We start from the raw sequence: 15,494 nt of genomic DNA on the forward strand, positions 1-15,494 counted from the left end.
TTAAAAAAAATAATACAAACGAACTATTTACAAAAATTTACAAAACAGACTTACAGATTTTGGAAACAAACTTATGGTTACCAAAGGGGAAACGTAGTGGGGAGGGATAAATAAGGAGCTTCAGATTAACATATACACACACTACTATATATAAAATAGATAACCAACAAGGACCTACTGTATAGCACAGGGAACTCTACTCAATTTTCTGTAATAACTTATATGGGTAAAGAATCTGAAAAAGAATGAATATATGTATATGTGTAACTGAGTCACTCTGCTGTACACCCGAAGGTAACACAACATTGTAAATCAACTATACTCCAATAAAATAAAAAGTTTCACACAGATGATTTTGTGTAATCCCATAACCCTTTATTTCCCCTTACTCCTATATTGCTCTTCCCCCTTCCCTCTCCCCACTGGTAACCATTAGTTTGTTCTCTGTATCTGTGAGTCTGCTTCTGTTTTATTTACTAGTTTATTGTATTTTTTAGATTCCACAAATCTTTTGGTTTTTTGGGTTTTTTTGATATGGCCATTCAAACAGGTATGACATGATATCTCACTGTAATTGTAATTTCCCTGAGGATTAGTGATGTTGAGTATCTCTTCATACACCTGTTGGCCATCTGTATATCATCTTTGGAGAAATGTCTATTCAGGTCCTTTGCCCAACTTTAAATCAGGTTATCTGTTTTTGGTTTTTGCTATTGAGTTGTAGGATTTCCTTACAGTTTTTGAATATTAACCCTTTATCAGATATATGGTTTGCGGATATTTTCTTTTATTCCTCAGCTTGCCTTTCACTATTTTGTTTCCTTTCCTGTGCCGAAGTTTTAGTTTGATGTAATTCCATTTGCCTGTTTTTGCTTTTGTTGCCTGTGCTTTTGGTGTTATATCCAAGAAATCATTGCCAAGGCCAATGTCAAGAAGCTTGTACCCTATGTTGTCATCTAGGAGTCTGAGTTTTAGTTCTTACACTTAAGACTTTAATCCAAGTTGATTTTTGTGTAAGTTGAGGGTCCATTTTCATTCTTTTGTATGTGGGTATCCAGTTTTCCCAACACCATTTATTGACATGCCAATCCTTTCCCTATTGTGTAAATGTTAAAGTCAAAACAATGAAACTTCAAGAAGCTAACGCACAATTATCTTCACGACCCTGTGAATAGGAGAGAGTTCTTAAATAGAATACAAAAAGCACTAACTATAAAGGAGATCAATAAATTTGACTTCGCTAAAATTAAGACGTTTGCTCGTTAAACGATACCATAGAGTAATAAAATGTAGTAGTGCAATATATTATGTCCTTCACAACTAACTGATTTTTAAAGACATTGTCTTTATTCATCCTACTAGCTGCTAGTAGCTGTGTTTTCTTTCTGAGCAGGAAGAACTGCAGAAGTGTTGGAATACCAAAAATAAAAATTAAAAAGCTCAAACCAGCAACCCAGTAAGAATCAACAAACTAATTTATGTAAATACCAAATTTAGTTATTCAAAACTTCTAGTGACATGAAAAAAACACATACTTTATCAGAGTTTGATTGCCATGTTTAAATTATTTCACTTATTGATATTTCTTTAAACGAAGGATGGACAGATTATTTTAAGCTGAAACCCCAAATAATGACAAGTGACCCATCGTTGTTTTGAGCTTGTGAATCATGACAAGGGCTGTTTTCTTTCTAGCCCATAATCCCTGACCTCAACCCAAGCTCTCAGGAGTGGTGGGTGGGCAGGCTTGAGGCTGAATCTCATTCTACACTCTGTGTCTTCCTGTAATCAAGAGGATAGAAAGCTAAAAGCTCCATTTCCCAGACTTTCTTACAGCTAGAATTCTGAATGTGATTTATTTTGGTTGAGCAGATGCACCTATAAAAGGCAGAGGTGAGATGGAGTGTATGCTAATGCCAGCAGATAGGGAGGCTCATGAAAAGGATTTTTCTGAGGTATTACTGACAGAGACCCCACTGTTCAGACACAAGGTTCCTAAATGGTAAGAGAATGAAACACATCATCTAACGTGGTGTGGAATGCAGCAGGCATGGCAAAGTACCACAGAGAACCTGCAGTGGTGTGACTTCCTGATCATGACACTATCCTGATGCTTGCCACGTTGGTATACTTTGGGATTAAGTGGTTTCCTGAACTTAGAATAGAAGCAGCTCTCTTGGGGATGTCCCTGGGGGTCCAGTGGTTAAGACTGTGCCTTCTAAGGCAGGTGGCATGGGTTCGATCCCTGGTCAGGGAGCTAAGATCCCATATACCTCACGGCCAAAACACCAAAACATAAAACAGAAGCAATATTGTAACAAATTCAATAAAGATTTTAAAAATAGTCCACATGAAAAAAAAAAAAAAAAGCAGCAGCAGCAGCTCTCTTGGTTGACCTGGTTTTGCAATGTGGCATTTGAAGTCATTCCTTAAAGTTGTCAGTTCTCAACAATTTTATGCTCAAGTTAATATTTTGTTTAAAAAAAAAAGTACTCTCTTGCTCAAATAAATAGAATTAACTCTGTTCTCTGAACTTTACTGGACCTTAATATATTAGACCTTAATACATTAGGGTAATGGTGATGGTTCCAAGGCAGTAGTAAGGACACTGTCCAGAACTGTGAAGGGTCTGAGGCTTCACCCTACTTGCAAGCTACAAGTTAGCCTGCCACAATTTCATGGATCCTGGGTCAGAGCCAAATGACTTCATACTTACAGCACAGCAAGCAGCATGAGCTTCACGTTCTCATCAGTTCCCCTTGACCTCCGAGTCCCACGGGGCAATGCAAAGTGGTCCAGGTGGATGCTGAGCATGCAGTGAGTTTGCATCACAGCTGAGGAGCCCAAAGTTTAGGGTACCTGAATCTTTTATAATGAGCTCAAGCAAATCTGCCCAACTTTTGCCCTGGAGAGAGACACTATCTTTATTATACAACAGCAAACAAACCTGCCTTCCTCTCTATGGAAACACAATGTCTTCCATGGCTGTTCACTATACAAATCTCCTTGGCAAAGACAGTGTAGAACAAACAAAGGCTGTCAGAGCTTCTGCTCTCAAGATGTGAGAAACATAAGAGACCCATGGAGAATTGTTTCCAAAAGACATTAGCCAACTTTTCATTTCAACTGTAGCACTCCTATTTTAGAGCCCAAACCAGGTTTTATCTTTTAAAAATTCACTTTGGTCATGAAATTTAACAAACATTTGTATGCAGTCAGGGACTAATTTATAGCATGGCTTCCATTTATCTCAGTCATGAGAAAATACCATAGCAGTCATTATTAAAGGTATCCATCCATAAATTACTTTTATTTCTCATTAAATGAGCACAGAGTCATTAGCATATTAATAACAGATATGTTTATTATTACATATCCATCAGTGCGGCTTTTAATACCACTTGAAACATGCATATCATCCTAGAGACGAATCAGTTTTCCAGTGCTTCTTATTTGATAGACATTACTGCAAAGCCATTATAAATTACTGAGGAGGTATTTGGTTAAAAAAATAAACAATAAATCATACTGCCCATATGAATCAACCCTTGCTATTGAACAAGAGTTTAACAGTATTTATCTGGTAATTCCTATGTTAACTGGAAAACATCACAGATGTATTGCCATAATTTTCTTTTATATTGGTGCAACCTTCTACATATTTTGCAGAGTTTTATGAAGTCATTCATTATTTTAGCAGGTAGTTTGATGCAAAGATTGTACTCAATTTATGAAAGTCCACCAAACCTCTAAATATTTTAAATTAAGCCAATTATCAATGAAAAACCCCCAATACACATAACCTTCTGAAAATGTTTTTTGAAATTTTTATATTTAGTCATGGCAGTAAAATAATTCTCTCAAATTAAGGCACTAAAAGGGCAATGCAACTCCCATCAAAAGTGTTCTAAGAATAATTTACATTTCAAACAGTGCATACATTTCTTATATGTTTGTTAACTTAATGTCTTTATCACTTAAAACCACAAAGAAACATATTATATAATTACAGAAATGATGTACCCCACAAAATGCTTTTAAACTTGGTTCTTTTGTACAGTTAGTTCCTAATGTCTCTAGTAGTAAAATAACTCAATATGGCTTGGCAAAAATGCATAGATTAAATGTAATTTTTTTTTTGCCTTCTCCCATTCCCCAATCTACAAACTTGCTGAAACACATACAGTATTTTGTAAAGCATAACGTAAGATATTTATTTTCCATCAAGTCCACCACAGGCAATCAACAGTAAGGCTTTTAAATTCTACAGTGAGGGCACTGAAGTCAAGTGATGTCACTGCTTTCTTAAAATAGTTTTGTATAGTCTTGCAAGAGCATAAAAACTGAAGTTATTAAAAAAAAACTTTCAGTTGTCTCATTTTGAGATATTTTCTTTACTCCTTCCATGAGCTGATCTTGATAGTGATGGCCATTCCACTTGAAAGTGAAAGTCTCTTCCTCTCACTCCTATGAGGAAAACTGTGTTCTATCATGATTGACAGGCGTTTTCTTAGAAATTCAAAAAGGCAGCACCTTTTTAAAAAAATATATCTAGCTAAGCTTTCCCTCAATTGTACTTGCATTACATAGTAATAATTAATCTAATCTACCTGTAGGCAAACCCGCAATAAAAAAACAAAAAACAAAACAAAACAAAAAAACAATCCTCAGTGTGCTTTTGTGCCAAAGCAAGGACAGAATAACAGCAATCTTAACCCTGAAGCCTGTGATATTTGTGTCAAAGGAACAGCCTGTCTGCTCTGCATGGTAAAAGATGCCTGGTTTATCAGGTAGCATCCCACACAATTCCACAAGGCACTAGGTGACATGGTTAACTGTTGAGGGAAAAAAATAAAAAATTTAAGAAATGTACTCAGTTTAAAAATTCAGAAAACAAAAATTGGAAGGAAAGGTACATATACATTATATATAATAGTTAACTAATACACAAAATTTGGAAAACAGGAAAAAGGAAAAACACACTATTATCTCCTTTTTGCTTCTACTTTGTTTCAAACACTTTCCCCCCACCACAAAGCTATAAAAAATTTTAAGTATTTTAAATTCAGCTTTTATCCTATATAGGAGAGGGACAATACAAGATTCTACAGAAAGAAGTCCAGAGTGAGGTGATAATGAACTGGAATAGTATGGTAGCTGAGGAATACAGAAGGAGGAATGGATATGAGTCATTTCAAAGAATTAGACTTGGTTATTGATTATATGGAATGAAGAAATGGGATAAATTAAATATGGCTTTAAGCCTGCTTGGAAGACTTGGGTGACATCAGCAGAGACGCAAATCAGTGTTAGGTCTCAGCTTCTAGATTCAAATGTCCCTCTTAATATAAGGATTACACTCTAGGGAAAGTTGGTATTTGGTATAGGAGAAAAAACATAGGCTTCAGAAATGGATAAAAGTGAGTTCCAACCTGACTATGCTACTAGCTGGCTGTGTGATCTTGTGCAAGTTGCTTAATTTCTCTGAGCCCCATTTTTCACGTGTTAAATGAGAACTTAATGAGTTATCATAACCACTCCTCAGGAAAGGGTTTATGTCCTGTAATTCCTTGTTTTACTATATAAATATTTTTGAAAAAATTCCATCAAAACGAGTTAAACTACCCTCTCCCAAAAAGAAGAAAAAAAGGATACTTAACTGGGAAGTTTATTTGTTAACACTGATAATATCAAATAATTTTGATTAAAAAAAAATCTGCCAACATAGTTAAAAATAAAATGAGCAAAGTTTTACATGAATCTATTAACATTAAAAGGGGGTAAACAACAGTTGTTTAAAACATTAAGGGCTAAATATGTACCATAACCAATGACAATAAAACCCGACATTGAACTAAATAAATATGACACTTATAAACATTCTTAGCTTCTAACAGGAATCAGTTAAACTAATTTGTAAAGTCATTTCAAGTCATATATAAATGCCCAGATACAAACGATGCCCTTTATGGGGAAAAGAACAATTGGACTTTGGATTTTAATAGATATTATCCAATCACGTACTCACAGTTAAAAAGGTTAACATTTCAATCCTTACCTAGTTTTTCCAGATGTATTTTTGACCACTTTCCGGAAAGACTGATTTGCAGTGGATCTTGTAGAAAGTGTTCGAGGCGACGCACGAACAAAACCAGATGGTGGATTCTTAGGAATCTTCTTTACTAAATGAGTTACCCATTTTTTTTGTTCATCCTGAGAACATGCTAGTAGCAGCATATCTCTTGCTGATGTTACATCATAACTTACTATTTTAAGAAAAAAGAGCACAATTAAAGTCACATAGTTCCTAAAAGAGCCTTATCAAATGTTCTTACAATTTAAAAAGATTTACTATGCTTAATTAAGCTTGGACAATATCTTTTCTTCTTAATTCAATTAAGTTGGAAAATTTAAAGAGAAAATATTAGTCTTAAACTAGTAAGAAAAATAAAGTAAAATAAGAAATACGCATGTGGCTCCACCAGTGCCAAAATATTATGTCTTATTATCTCTTTTCAACTTGGTATAGGAAGTGCCATATCTGAAGAAGTTATTTCATTGGGATTTAAGTCTCTAATTTGTTACATGTTATAAAAATAATTTTCATGCCTTACCTTTACATGGAGAAATTAAGTCCTCTTTCTTATCTAAGTGATCTCTGTGGCACTTAACGTGGCACCTTCGACATTCCAGGGCAGGGGGTGGCTTAAAAACATGCCAGAGAGGTTTGGCACAGGCCTCACAGTTGGCGGGAAAGTGGTAGAGGGTAGGAATGAACTCATGACCTTTGTGGTTTTGAAAATTAGTTTTCTCAGCTTGTTGTACTGGTTCCATCTCTACGTCTTTTCTACATTCACCTTCATTTGCGTATAGTATCTACATTTAGGAATGGTAAACAGAAGATTAAAAAAAAGGTCTTAATCTATACATACAAGTTTCAAATGTATAAAAGTATTGGTGTATTTACATTTACTTCACAAATACACTTAGTACTTAGGTAAAGGATCTTCTAAAATTATATTTTCAGATTTTTACCTGGAATATTTTAGGAATTTCTTCAGTTTCAGCTCTGTACACATCTCCTTGGGTTACAGGACGAACATGAAACAATTTACTAAAATGAAAAGAAATATGATGTAGGCCATTATAAAAACTCATTTATAGCAAAAGACAGATATTTCGTTGAAGAGAACACAGAGGTGGCAAATAAGCATAGGAAAAGATTAGTCATTAGAGAAATGCAAATTAAAATCACAGTAAGTATCACTATACTCCTATCAGAATTTTTAAAATAAAAATAGTAATAACACCAAATGCTGGTGATGATGCAGAGAAACTAGATCACTCATACAACTGTGGTAGAAATGTAAAACTGCCGAGTCACTCTGGAAAAGAGTATGGCAATTTCTTACAAATCTATATATATGAAAACCTGTACATGAATGTTCACAGCAGCTTTATTTTTAATAGGCCAAAATTGGAAAAAACTTAAATGAATGGTTAAACAAACTGTGATATAGTCATACGATGGAACACTACTCAACCACAAAAAGAAAAAAACTACATCTTGGATGGACTTCAAGGGAATTATACTGAGTGAAAGAAGCATATCGAATGTTACATACTATTTGATTCCATTTACATAACATCCTTGAAGTGACAAAATTATACAGATGGAGAACAGATTAGTGGTTGCCAAAGATTAGAGAGGAGTTCAGAAAGGGTGCTTCCTATGGCTATAAAAGGGCAATGAAGGATCCCTGTGATGGAACTATTCTATATATATATATATATATTTTTTTCTTTTTGCGGTACGCGGGCCTCTCACTGCTGTGGCCTCCCCCGTTGCGGAGCACAGGCTCCGGACGCGCAGGCCCAGCGGCCATGGCTCACGGGCCCAGCCGCTCCGCGGCATATGGGATCCTCCCAGACCGGGGCACGAACCCGTATCCCCTGCATCGGCAGGCGGACTCCCAACCACTGAGCCACCAGGGAGGCCCGGAACTATTCTATATTTTAACTTGGTGGTGGTCATACAAATCTATACATGTGGTAAAAGCATGCAGGCTGGAAAGGCAGAAGTAAAACTATTATTATTTGAAGATGACATTACTGTATACGTAGAAAAGCCCTGCGGAATCCACACATACGCAAAATCTCTAAAACTAATAAGTGAATAGCAAGATGAAGATTCAAGGTTGATATATATAAATAAAGAGTGTTGAAATAACCAGATATCCACATGAACAAAACAAAACAACCCCCACCCCCCCCGGAAAAGAATTAACCTCAACCACTACTACTTTTTTTTTTCTTCTTTTTTGGCGGCGCTGCGAGGCACGTGAGATCTTAGTTCCCCAACAAGGGATCAAACCCGTGCGCCCTGCAGTGGAAGCGCAGAGTCTTAACCACTGAACCACCAGAAGACCCTCAACCACTACTTCTTACCAAACATAAAAAGAAACGAGATCAATTAGAACTTAAAAATAAAACCTAGAAGAAAACATAGAATACCTTCACAATCTTTGGGCAGGCAAAAATGTCTTGGACAGACTACACAAAAGGCAATAACCCTTTTCAAACAGTGATACATTGGTTTCCATTAAAAGACACCATAAAGAAAATGAATTGGCAAACCACAGATTGGGAAATATTTGCACTACATATTCCTGACATAAAAATTTTTTTCCCTTTTTTTTTTTTTGCGGTACGCGGGCCTCCCACTGTTGTGGCCTCTCCCGTTGCGGGGCACAGGCTCCAGACGCGCAGGTTCAGCGGCCATGGCTCACAGGCCCAGCCGCTCCACGGCATGTGGGATCCTCCCGGACCGGGGCATGAACCCGCATCCCCTGCATCGGCAGGCGGACTCTCAACCACTGCACCACCAGGGAAGCCCCTGACATAAAATTTGAAGCCAGAATATACACAGAACTTCTGTAAACCAACCTTAAAAAGATAAGCTGCCCAATTAAAAAATGAGCAAAAGACTTGGAGACACTTAAGAGATACAAATGGCCAATAAATACATGGAAAGATTCTTGCCATCATTAGCCATAAGGAAAACATAAACTACAACAAAATAGCATTTCACATCCATTAGAACAGGTAAAAGTCAGACTGACAACACCAAATGTTGGTGAAGACGTGAAGCAACTGAAACTCAAATATTGCTGTTGAGTATAAACAGTATAACCTTTTTTGAGAACTGTCTGGTAGATTTATTTACACAGATTTACTATATGACCCAGGATTCCACTCCTAGGTATTTTACCCATGAGAAATGAAAACTTAAGTCCACAAAATAGAATGTTCAAAGCAGTCTTATTTAAAATAGCTCTCTTAGGAGCAACCCAAATGCCCATTAACAAAAGGATGGATAAACAAACTGAGATATATTCATTCAATGGAATATTACCCAGCAATAAACAGAACAATCAATACACACAGCAAAACACTATGCCAAGCGAGGGAAGCCAAGCACGAAAGAGTACATACTATAAAATTCGATTAGTATGAAGTTCTAGAATAGGCAAAATTAAATCTCAAGTGATAGAATTCAGATAATCTTTTTTTTTCCCCTTGAGGAGGCACAAGCGAGCTTTTTAGGGTGATAGAAATGTTCTTTATCTTGTACTGGGCTTGATTATGCGAGTGCTTACAACTGTCAAAAGTCACTGAACTGAACACTTAAGATGTATGTATTTTATTGTATGAAAATTACATCTCAATAAAAAGGTAAAACAACAACAACAACTTTCATCAACGTAAAAAGTATTTAAGTTAGTTGAAACATGTCTTTCTTATTAATGTTTATGTATTATTCCAGTTAAGCTGATTATTTAAATTTTCACAACTAATGCCTTTTTTTAAAATTGAGAAATAAAATATCAGTACTCTCTGGTACTTGCTCAACTTTTTAAACATTTTTAACTATAATCAGCTCCACAATGTTTAATTACAAAGGAATGGCAAAACTTCATTTTAAGTTTATATTTCTCTGTCGCACCCACCACACTTCACTCTGAATTTATGTTATTGCATATATTTTACCTTTCCTGCTACTAGCCTGTTAAGCTCCTCAAATATGAAACTGTCTTACTCATTTTACACCTGCAACACCTATGATAATACAGGCAGCAGTGCCTAAGAAATGGTTTTAGAATGAATACAAGGAAAAAAACCTAAGCTTATCACAGACCTCTTTGACCTATTATTAAAAAAAGAAAAGATATATTTTATTTCCTTCTTAACAATGACCACATAATCATATACTTTGAGATGTTCTGTGAACATAAAACCAATAAACACTTGAAATTAAAAAAAAATTGTCTTTAGAATACACCGATCAGGTATGCAAAATTTCCCCTCTCATATTTTGATAAAGTAAGATTTAATATAGTTATTATTTAAATTTGTTAAGAAAAAAGTCAATAATGTTTAAATAACAAAATATAAACTAAATGGTAAGTCTAAAAATAATTGATTATCGTAGGTTAACACTCAACAGTCTTAAAATTCAATAAAAGGCAACTTACTCAATGTCCAATACCATAGATGGATTGGATTGTTCCTTATCTTGTTCATCATTATAGAACAAAATTTTTTTGCTGCTTACCACAACGTACTGAAATGAGAAAAAAGGGGGAAGAGATAAGAGCAGTATTAACTTGGTTTAAAGTGATAAGCATACTTGCCATTTATGTCTAGATCATATTGTATTAATCTAAAAACAATGCCAAATAATAGGGCAGTTAATACAAATTGTATGCTTTAAAAGTAAAATATATAACAAAATATCAATTAGAAAAACTGAGGCATATTGTACCTGTTTCTTCCAGCCGTATCTTTTGATATTTCCTCTATTTGGTATTGAAAGCCAACCTTCAATTCTTGATTCTAGAAGAAAAAAATATATAGTATTCAGCCTTAAATTGTCACAAAAGGAAAAGCTATTACAAGTTGTCTGACAGCATGCAGCAACAGGCATTCGAACACAGCTAAATGAATAAGTGCTATAATTTGCTCTTTCATGCTTCAATCACACAAATCAACTTTAATGGCCATACAAATACTGCAGAAAAAAATTCCAAGCCACTTTCCGCATAAAATTAACATTCAGTACTCAATTATAAAAGTATGAAGTAACAACAGTACCCTTAATAGCCAGGCAAGACTGGAATGGATTGCAGCTTAAATGGGATATGATACAGAAGACTTTAAATATCACTTAACATTCATATAAAAGTATTTAGCAAAAAAAAAAAAAAAGCAGCAAGTGGAACAAATCAGAGCCATGATTTACACAAGAAAGAGCAAGCAAAAGTATACAAGTGTCCTATTACTCACAGAAGGTAAGAATAGAAGATAAATAAATAAGGAATGCAGGCAGAATCAACTAGATATAAAGAATAAGAGACAAGTATTTTATTTGTTTTCTCAGTACAATATTCTGATAAACTTTTTGGTAAAACACCCAAAACAATTTCATTAAGTGTCCAAATTTGGTTGGGAAGGGGTCCCTAATTCTAGTGGTAAATCCAATTACAATTCTTAGCGAACTAAAAGAGGTATAAATAAAGCCTTTCAAGTTTGTAGTATCAGAATTTAATAAACAGTAAAAGAACACAGAATTCAGTTGGTAAAACTGCTAATGTTTTATCAGTTTGTGCATACCAGAAATTCTTTGACTAATTTGATCAATGCATTTTATAATTATTATTACTATTTAAATATAATTAATGTTTATTAAAAATATCTGGGAGAAAAAGATGATTCCATTTAGGAATGATTATTTTATATCAGGTTAGAGATAAGAACATTTAACTGTTTTTTTAGATCTATTATATTTGAAACACAAAAGAAGGGACAAGTAACCAACTGTAAGGTACAATGCTATAATGTGACATTATACCATGGCTCAAATCATAACATCTACTGTACATTTATTATTTCCCAAGTGCTTTACAAGGAATACCTCATAAATAATCTATAATAGTCCCATGAACATAGGATATTACATTCTTAGGAATATAGGATAAGATAGGTTCTGCTATCATCCTCCATTTACAAATGAAGAGACTAAGGCTTAGCAAGGTGAACTAACTTGCCCAAGGGTAATCACAGCAACTGTCAAAGCTCTAGGGTTCACCCAGGCAGTCTAATTTCTGAGTTTAAATTCCTAGAGCACAAAGATATTCTTTCCTTAAACAAGCTTTGCAGTTAACTAAATCAGGAGTAATGTTCTTGTTCCAACTTCTTCCCTGTACCTAGTGCCCTATGTTTTTGTTATTCTCCTTCATCTAAATTGTTGTTTTTGTTAAAGTGGAAGAAATAATAAGAAACTTCAGTTCAAAATGATCCCCTTCTTCTCCCAAGTTTTTTTCTTAGTTGCCGTTATTTAGTTCATCAATAATTAATTTGTTCCATCGGGCAGTTCCTTGGTAAGTTTTGTGAGAGCAGGAGACAATATACTAACACTTTATTATTGATTGATCGATTGATTGATTGATTGATTGCGGTATGCGGGCCTCTCACTGTTGTGGCCTCTCCCGTTGCGGAGCACAGGCTCCGGACGCACAGGCTCAGCGGCCATGGCTCACGGGCCCAGCCGCTCCGCGGCATGTGGGATCTTCCCGGACCGGGGCACGAACCCATGTCCCCTGTATCGGCAGGCAGACTCTCAACCACTGCGCCACCAGGGAAGCCCCACTTTTTTTTAATATATACTCCAAGGCATCTGACACACAGAGTAGGTACCTGATATACCTTTTTTGCTTATTTTGCAATTCTTTTTTTCTGACTTAGCCAATTAAAGTCACCCTCTATTTAAACAATGGTTGTAATTTAAAAACCAAAGGGCTGCTTTATATTAAATAACATACAGAAGGCTGTTGATCATTCACAAATATTCTGTCGTAGAAAAGGAAAAAAGTTATTGCTAGGAAAACTTCCCTTCAGTGTGCCAAAGTCCATTTAATACCAGTAATTCCTCACTAAAAATAAAAGATGTGAAAGCCACTGAAATCTTGACATTTATACAAAATTGTGTATGCCAAAATATTCCTCCCTCCAAGTTATTTCTCTATGAGAATAAATGCCAAAAATATTTATGCTTTCTGGCTCTAGGTCTGAAATATATTTTCAATGAATTGTTGTATGTTGAAGACTGTATGACTGAATGTATGTCATTTCAGTGTTCCTATAGAAATTTTACACATCAAAGGCATTTTATGAATTAAATAAGCTCAATTTTATATTTGCTCTAATTTAAATAAAATGAAGAAATTAGGAACTCAAAAAAGATGCTGAAGATATGTGAAGGTTTTTGCCAATTTAAAACAGTAACGTTATAGGAGAGAATCTTAGTCTTTCTTTCTGGTGAATTCCCTTCAGAGAAGCAGGTAAACTAAGCTCAGTGATAAATAAAAAAACTACTTACTTCTGTCTTACATGCAAGTTAATATACCAGTTTTTTTTTAAGTATATAAAGACCTCCTTCAAAACTATGACCACTTGTGACCTAAGTGGCAATCTGAAAGTATAATGCTCTAAATTCTATCTTTTACAATACAAGCACAGAAATCAGCTTCTCCAGAGAAATAAAAGAAATGCTGAGGACTTCTAAGTCTATATTATTATCAATAACATACTACTGAAGTACAAAAACAACTTGGTCCCAGGTTTTACATATTTGTAGAGCAATTTTAACTTACAAAAAAATTTAGATGTGCATTACTGCAATATCAGCAATTAACTCCTTTACCCAAATAAGAAAGAGGTTAACTATATGTAAATCAGTATCAAATACAGCCAATTTAAACATCAAAATCAAAGCTAACCACTGAAGACTACCAAAGTTTACTTGATAAACTACATACTGCTTAAGAAATAAAGGTAGAGAATCACTCCAAAATTTTAAAATTATATTCAGAAGTGATATAAAAAAGAAAAAAAAATCAATGCTCAAGAATTTAGATGTACTGATTATCTCCAATCATTGATTAGACTTGGGCAAAGTCAGAAACTCTTATATACTCAAATACTTGGAAACATACCAAGAAATCCACCATATACAGGTTTAAGTTACAAAGTCTGAGATCAAGCTGGATGGAAAGAGAATGATGCAGGTAATCCCTAAGAGATAATGAATATTAATGGAATGTTGATACCAGTGTTCTTAATGCTTCATCTATTTTTACATTCTTTTCAAATTCTTAGGTCAGTATTTCCAAAAGGAAAGGAAAAAAACAAGGAAGGAGAGCCAGATATCACATTAGTCTTTCTGTCATCTAGGCAACAGGAAAACCTTAACCCTAGAGGGTAACCTTTATATTTACAGTGCTAAGGCCACAACCTGCCACAGAACCAAAAGGAAGATGAAGACATAAGAGAATGAAAGTGATATTAAGAACTTCAAAGGGTTATAAGTCAGAGAAGGATAACCATTTTCTCTAAGGTTTTTAGAATTGGGAAACTTAGAGAGATTTAATCTAGTTAATGATAAGATGTCAGCTGAGAAAATGACAGGCTTAACTCTAAACAAGATAATTAAATGAGATTCTTTATATTGAATGATGAAATCTAAGAGAAATAAAGTATATTATCAATTTATCCACCTACTTAAAAAACCATCTCACTGAGCTAAAAATATGATCAATATTTCAAAAGGCCTTCATTTTAACTATTTAACTATTCTAAGACCTCCCTTTGTAAATCTGTGGTTTAAATTCATTTATCAGTTTTCCAAACTAAGTAAAATTAATCATCACCTTCAAAAAAATCTTTCAGACACTTGAATGATATGTAACTCTCTCAAAATTAAGGATGAATACCGCATCAAGTTTCCGTAGTGTAGTGTTATCATGTTCACTTCACAAGAATGAATACCAAAATTCTTTACAATTCTTCCTAGATATTACCACAAAACCTTAACTTTACTTGCCAGAGATCTAGTAAATGGCAGACTTAGTACATATTTTCAATTTACTATTAAATATCTGACACAGAGGTAAAATAACATTGGTAATGATTATCCATTAATTTCTACCTCCAATATGAAAGTCATAGTCTCCAATATGAAAAGGTTCAGCACAGAGACCTCTGTGAAGTTCAAACTGAGAACACAGTTAATAGAGAAAGAGATACCCTAATTGGTCTCCCTTTATAGCAATGGAGAATGGCCACCAGAGCCTTTTTGTTTTCCCACTTTGTTTGAATTTTGAAATCCTTAAAAGCAAAATCTCTGAAAATACAAAGCTATTCTAAATATTACATACTCAGAATGGAGCCAGTAGAAAAGTTTAAAAATCTCTTTGCTGACTGACTCCTGAGTGGATTTATTAGGTCAGGATTCTGAAATCTAAATGGATATCTCAGCTAAGTCTGCAAATCAAACCACTTGATGATGCTTTGAGTTTAGCCTTCCTGAATAAGCCAGGATGAAAGATAAAACTCATTACCTTTCCCCAACCTCATCTTTCAGTTCAAATCCTCTA

General features: G+C 34.7%; 1 protein-coding gene across 1 annotated transcript in view; it reads right to left on the bottom strand.

Annotated features, from left to right (window-relative positions):
* Positions 1-3,882: 3,882 nt before the first annotated feature.
* Positions 3,883-15,494, bottom strand: part of ROCK1 (Rho associated coiled-coil containing protein kinase 1) — a 154,217-nt gene continuing 142,605 nt past the window's right edge. Inside the window, exons 28-32 of the mRNA XM_082640433.1 lie at positions 10,826-10,896; positions 10,536-10,624; positions 7,036-7,114; positions 6,615-6,876; positions 3,883-6,266 (exon numbers count right to left, since the gene is read on the bottom strand). Of these exons, the coding sequence (XP_082496559.1) occupies positions 6,055-6,266; positions 6,615-6,876; positions 7,036-7,114; positions 10,536-10,624; positions 10,826-10,896 (713 nt within the window). The 3' untranslated portion in view covers positions 3,883-6,054. The remainder of the gene's footprint in view (positions 6,267-6,614; positions 6,877-7,035; positions 7,115-10,535; positions 10,625-10,825; positions 10,897-15,494) is intronic.

Source organism: Mesoplodon mirus (genome assembly GCF_964341445.2).
Source record: "Mesoplodon mirus genome assembly, chromosome: 13".
Taxonomy (NCBI): domain Eukaryota; kingdom Metazoa; phylum Chordata; class Mammalia; order Artiodactyla; family Ziphiidae; genus Mesoplodon; species Mesoplodon mirus.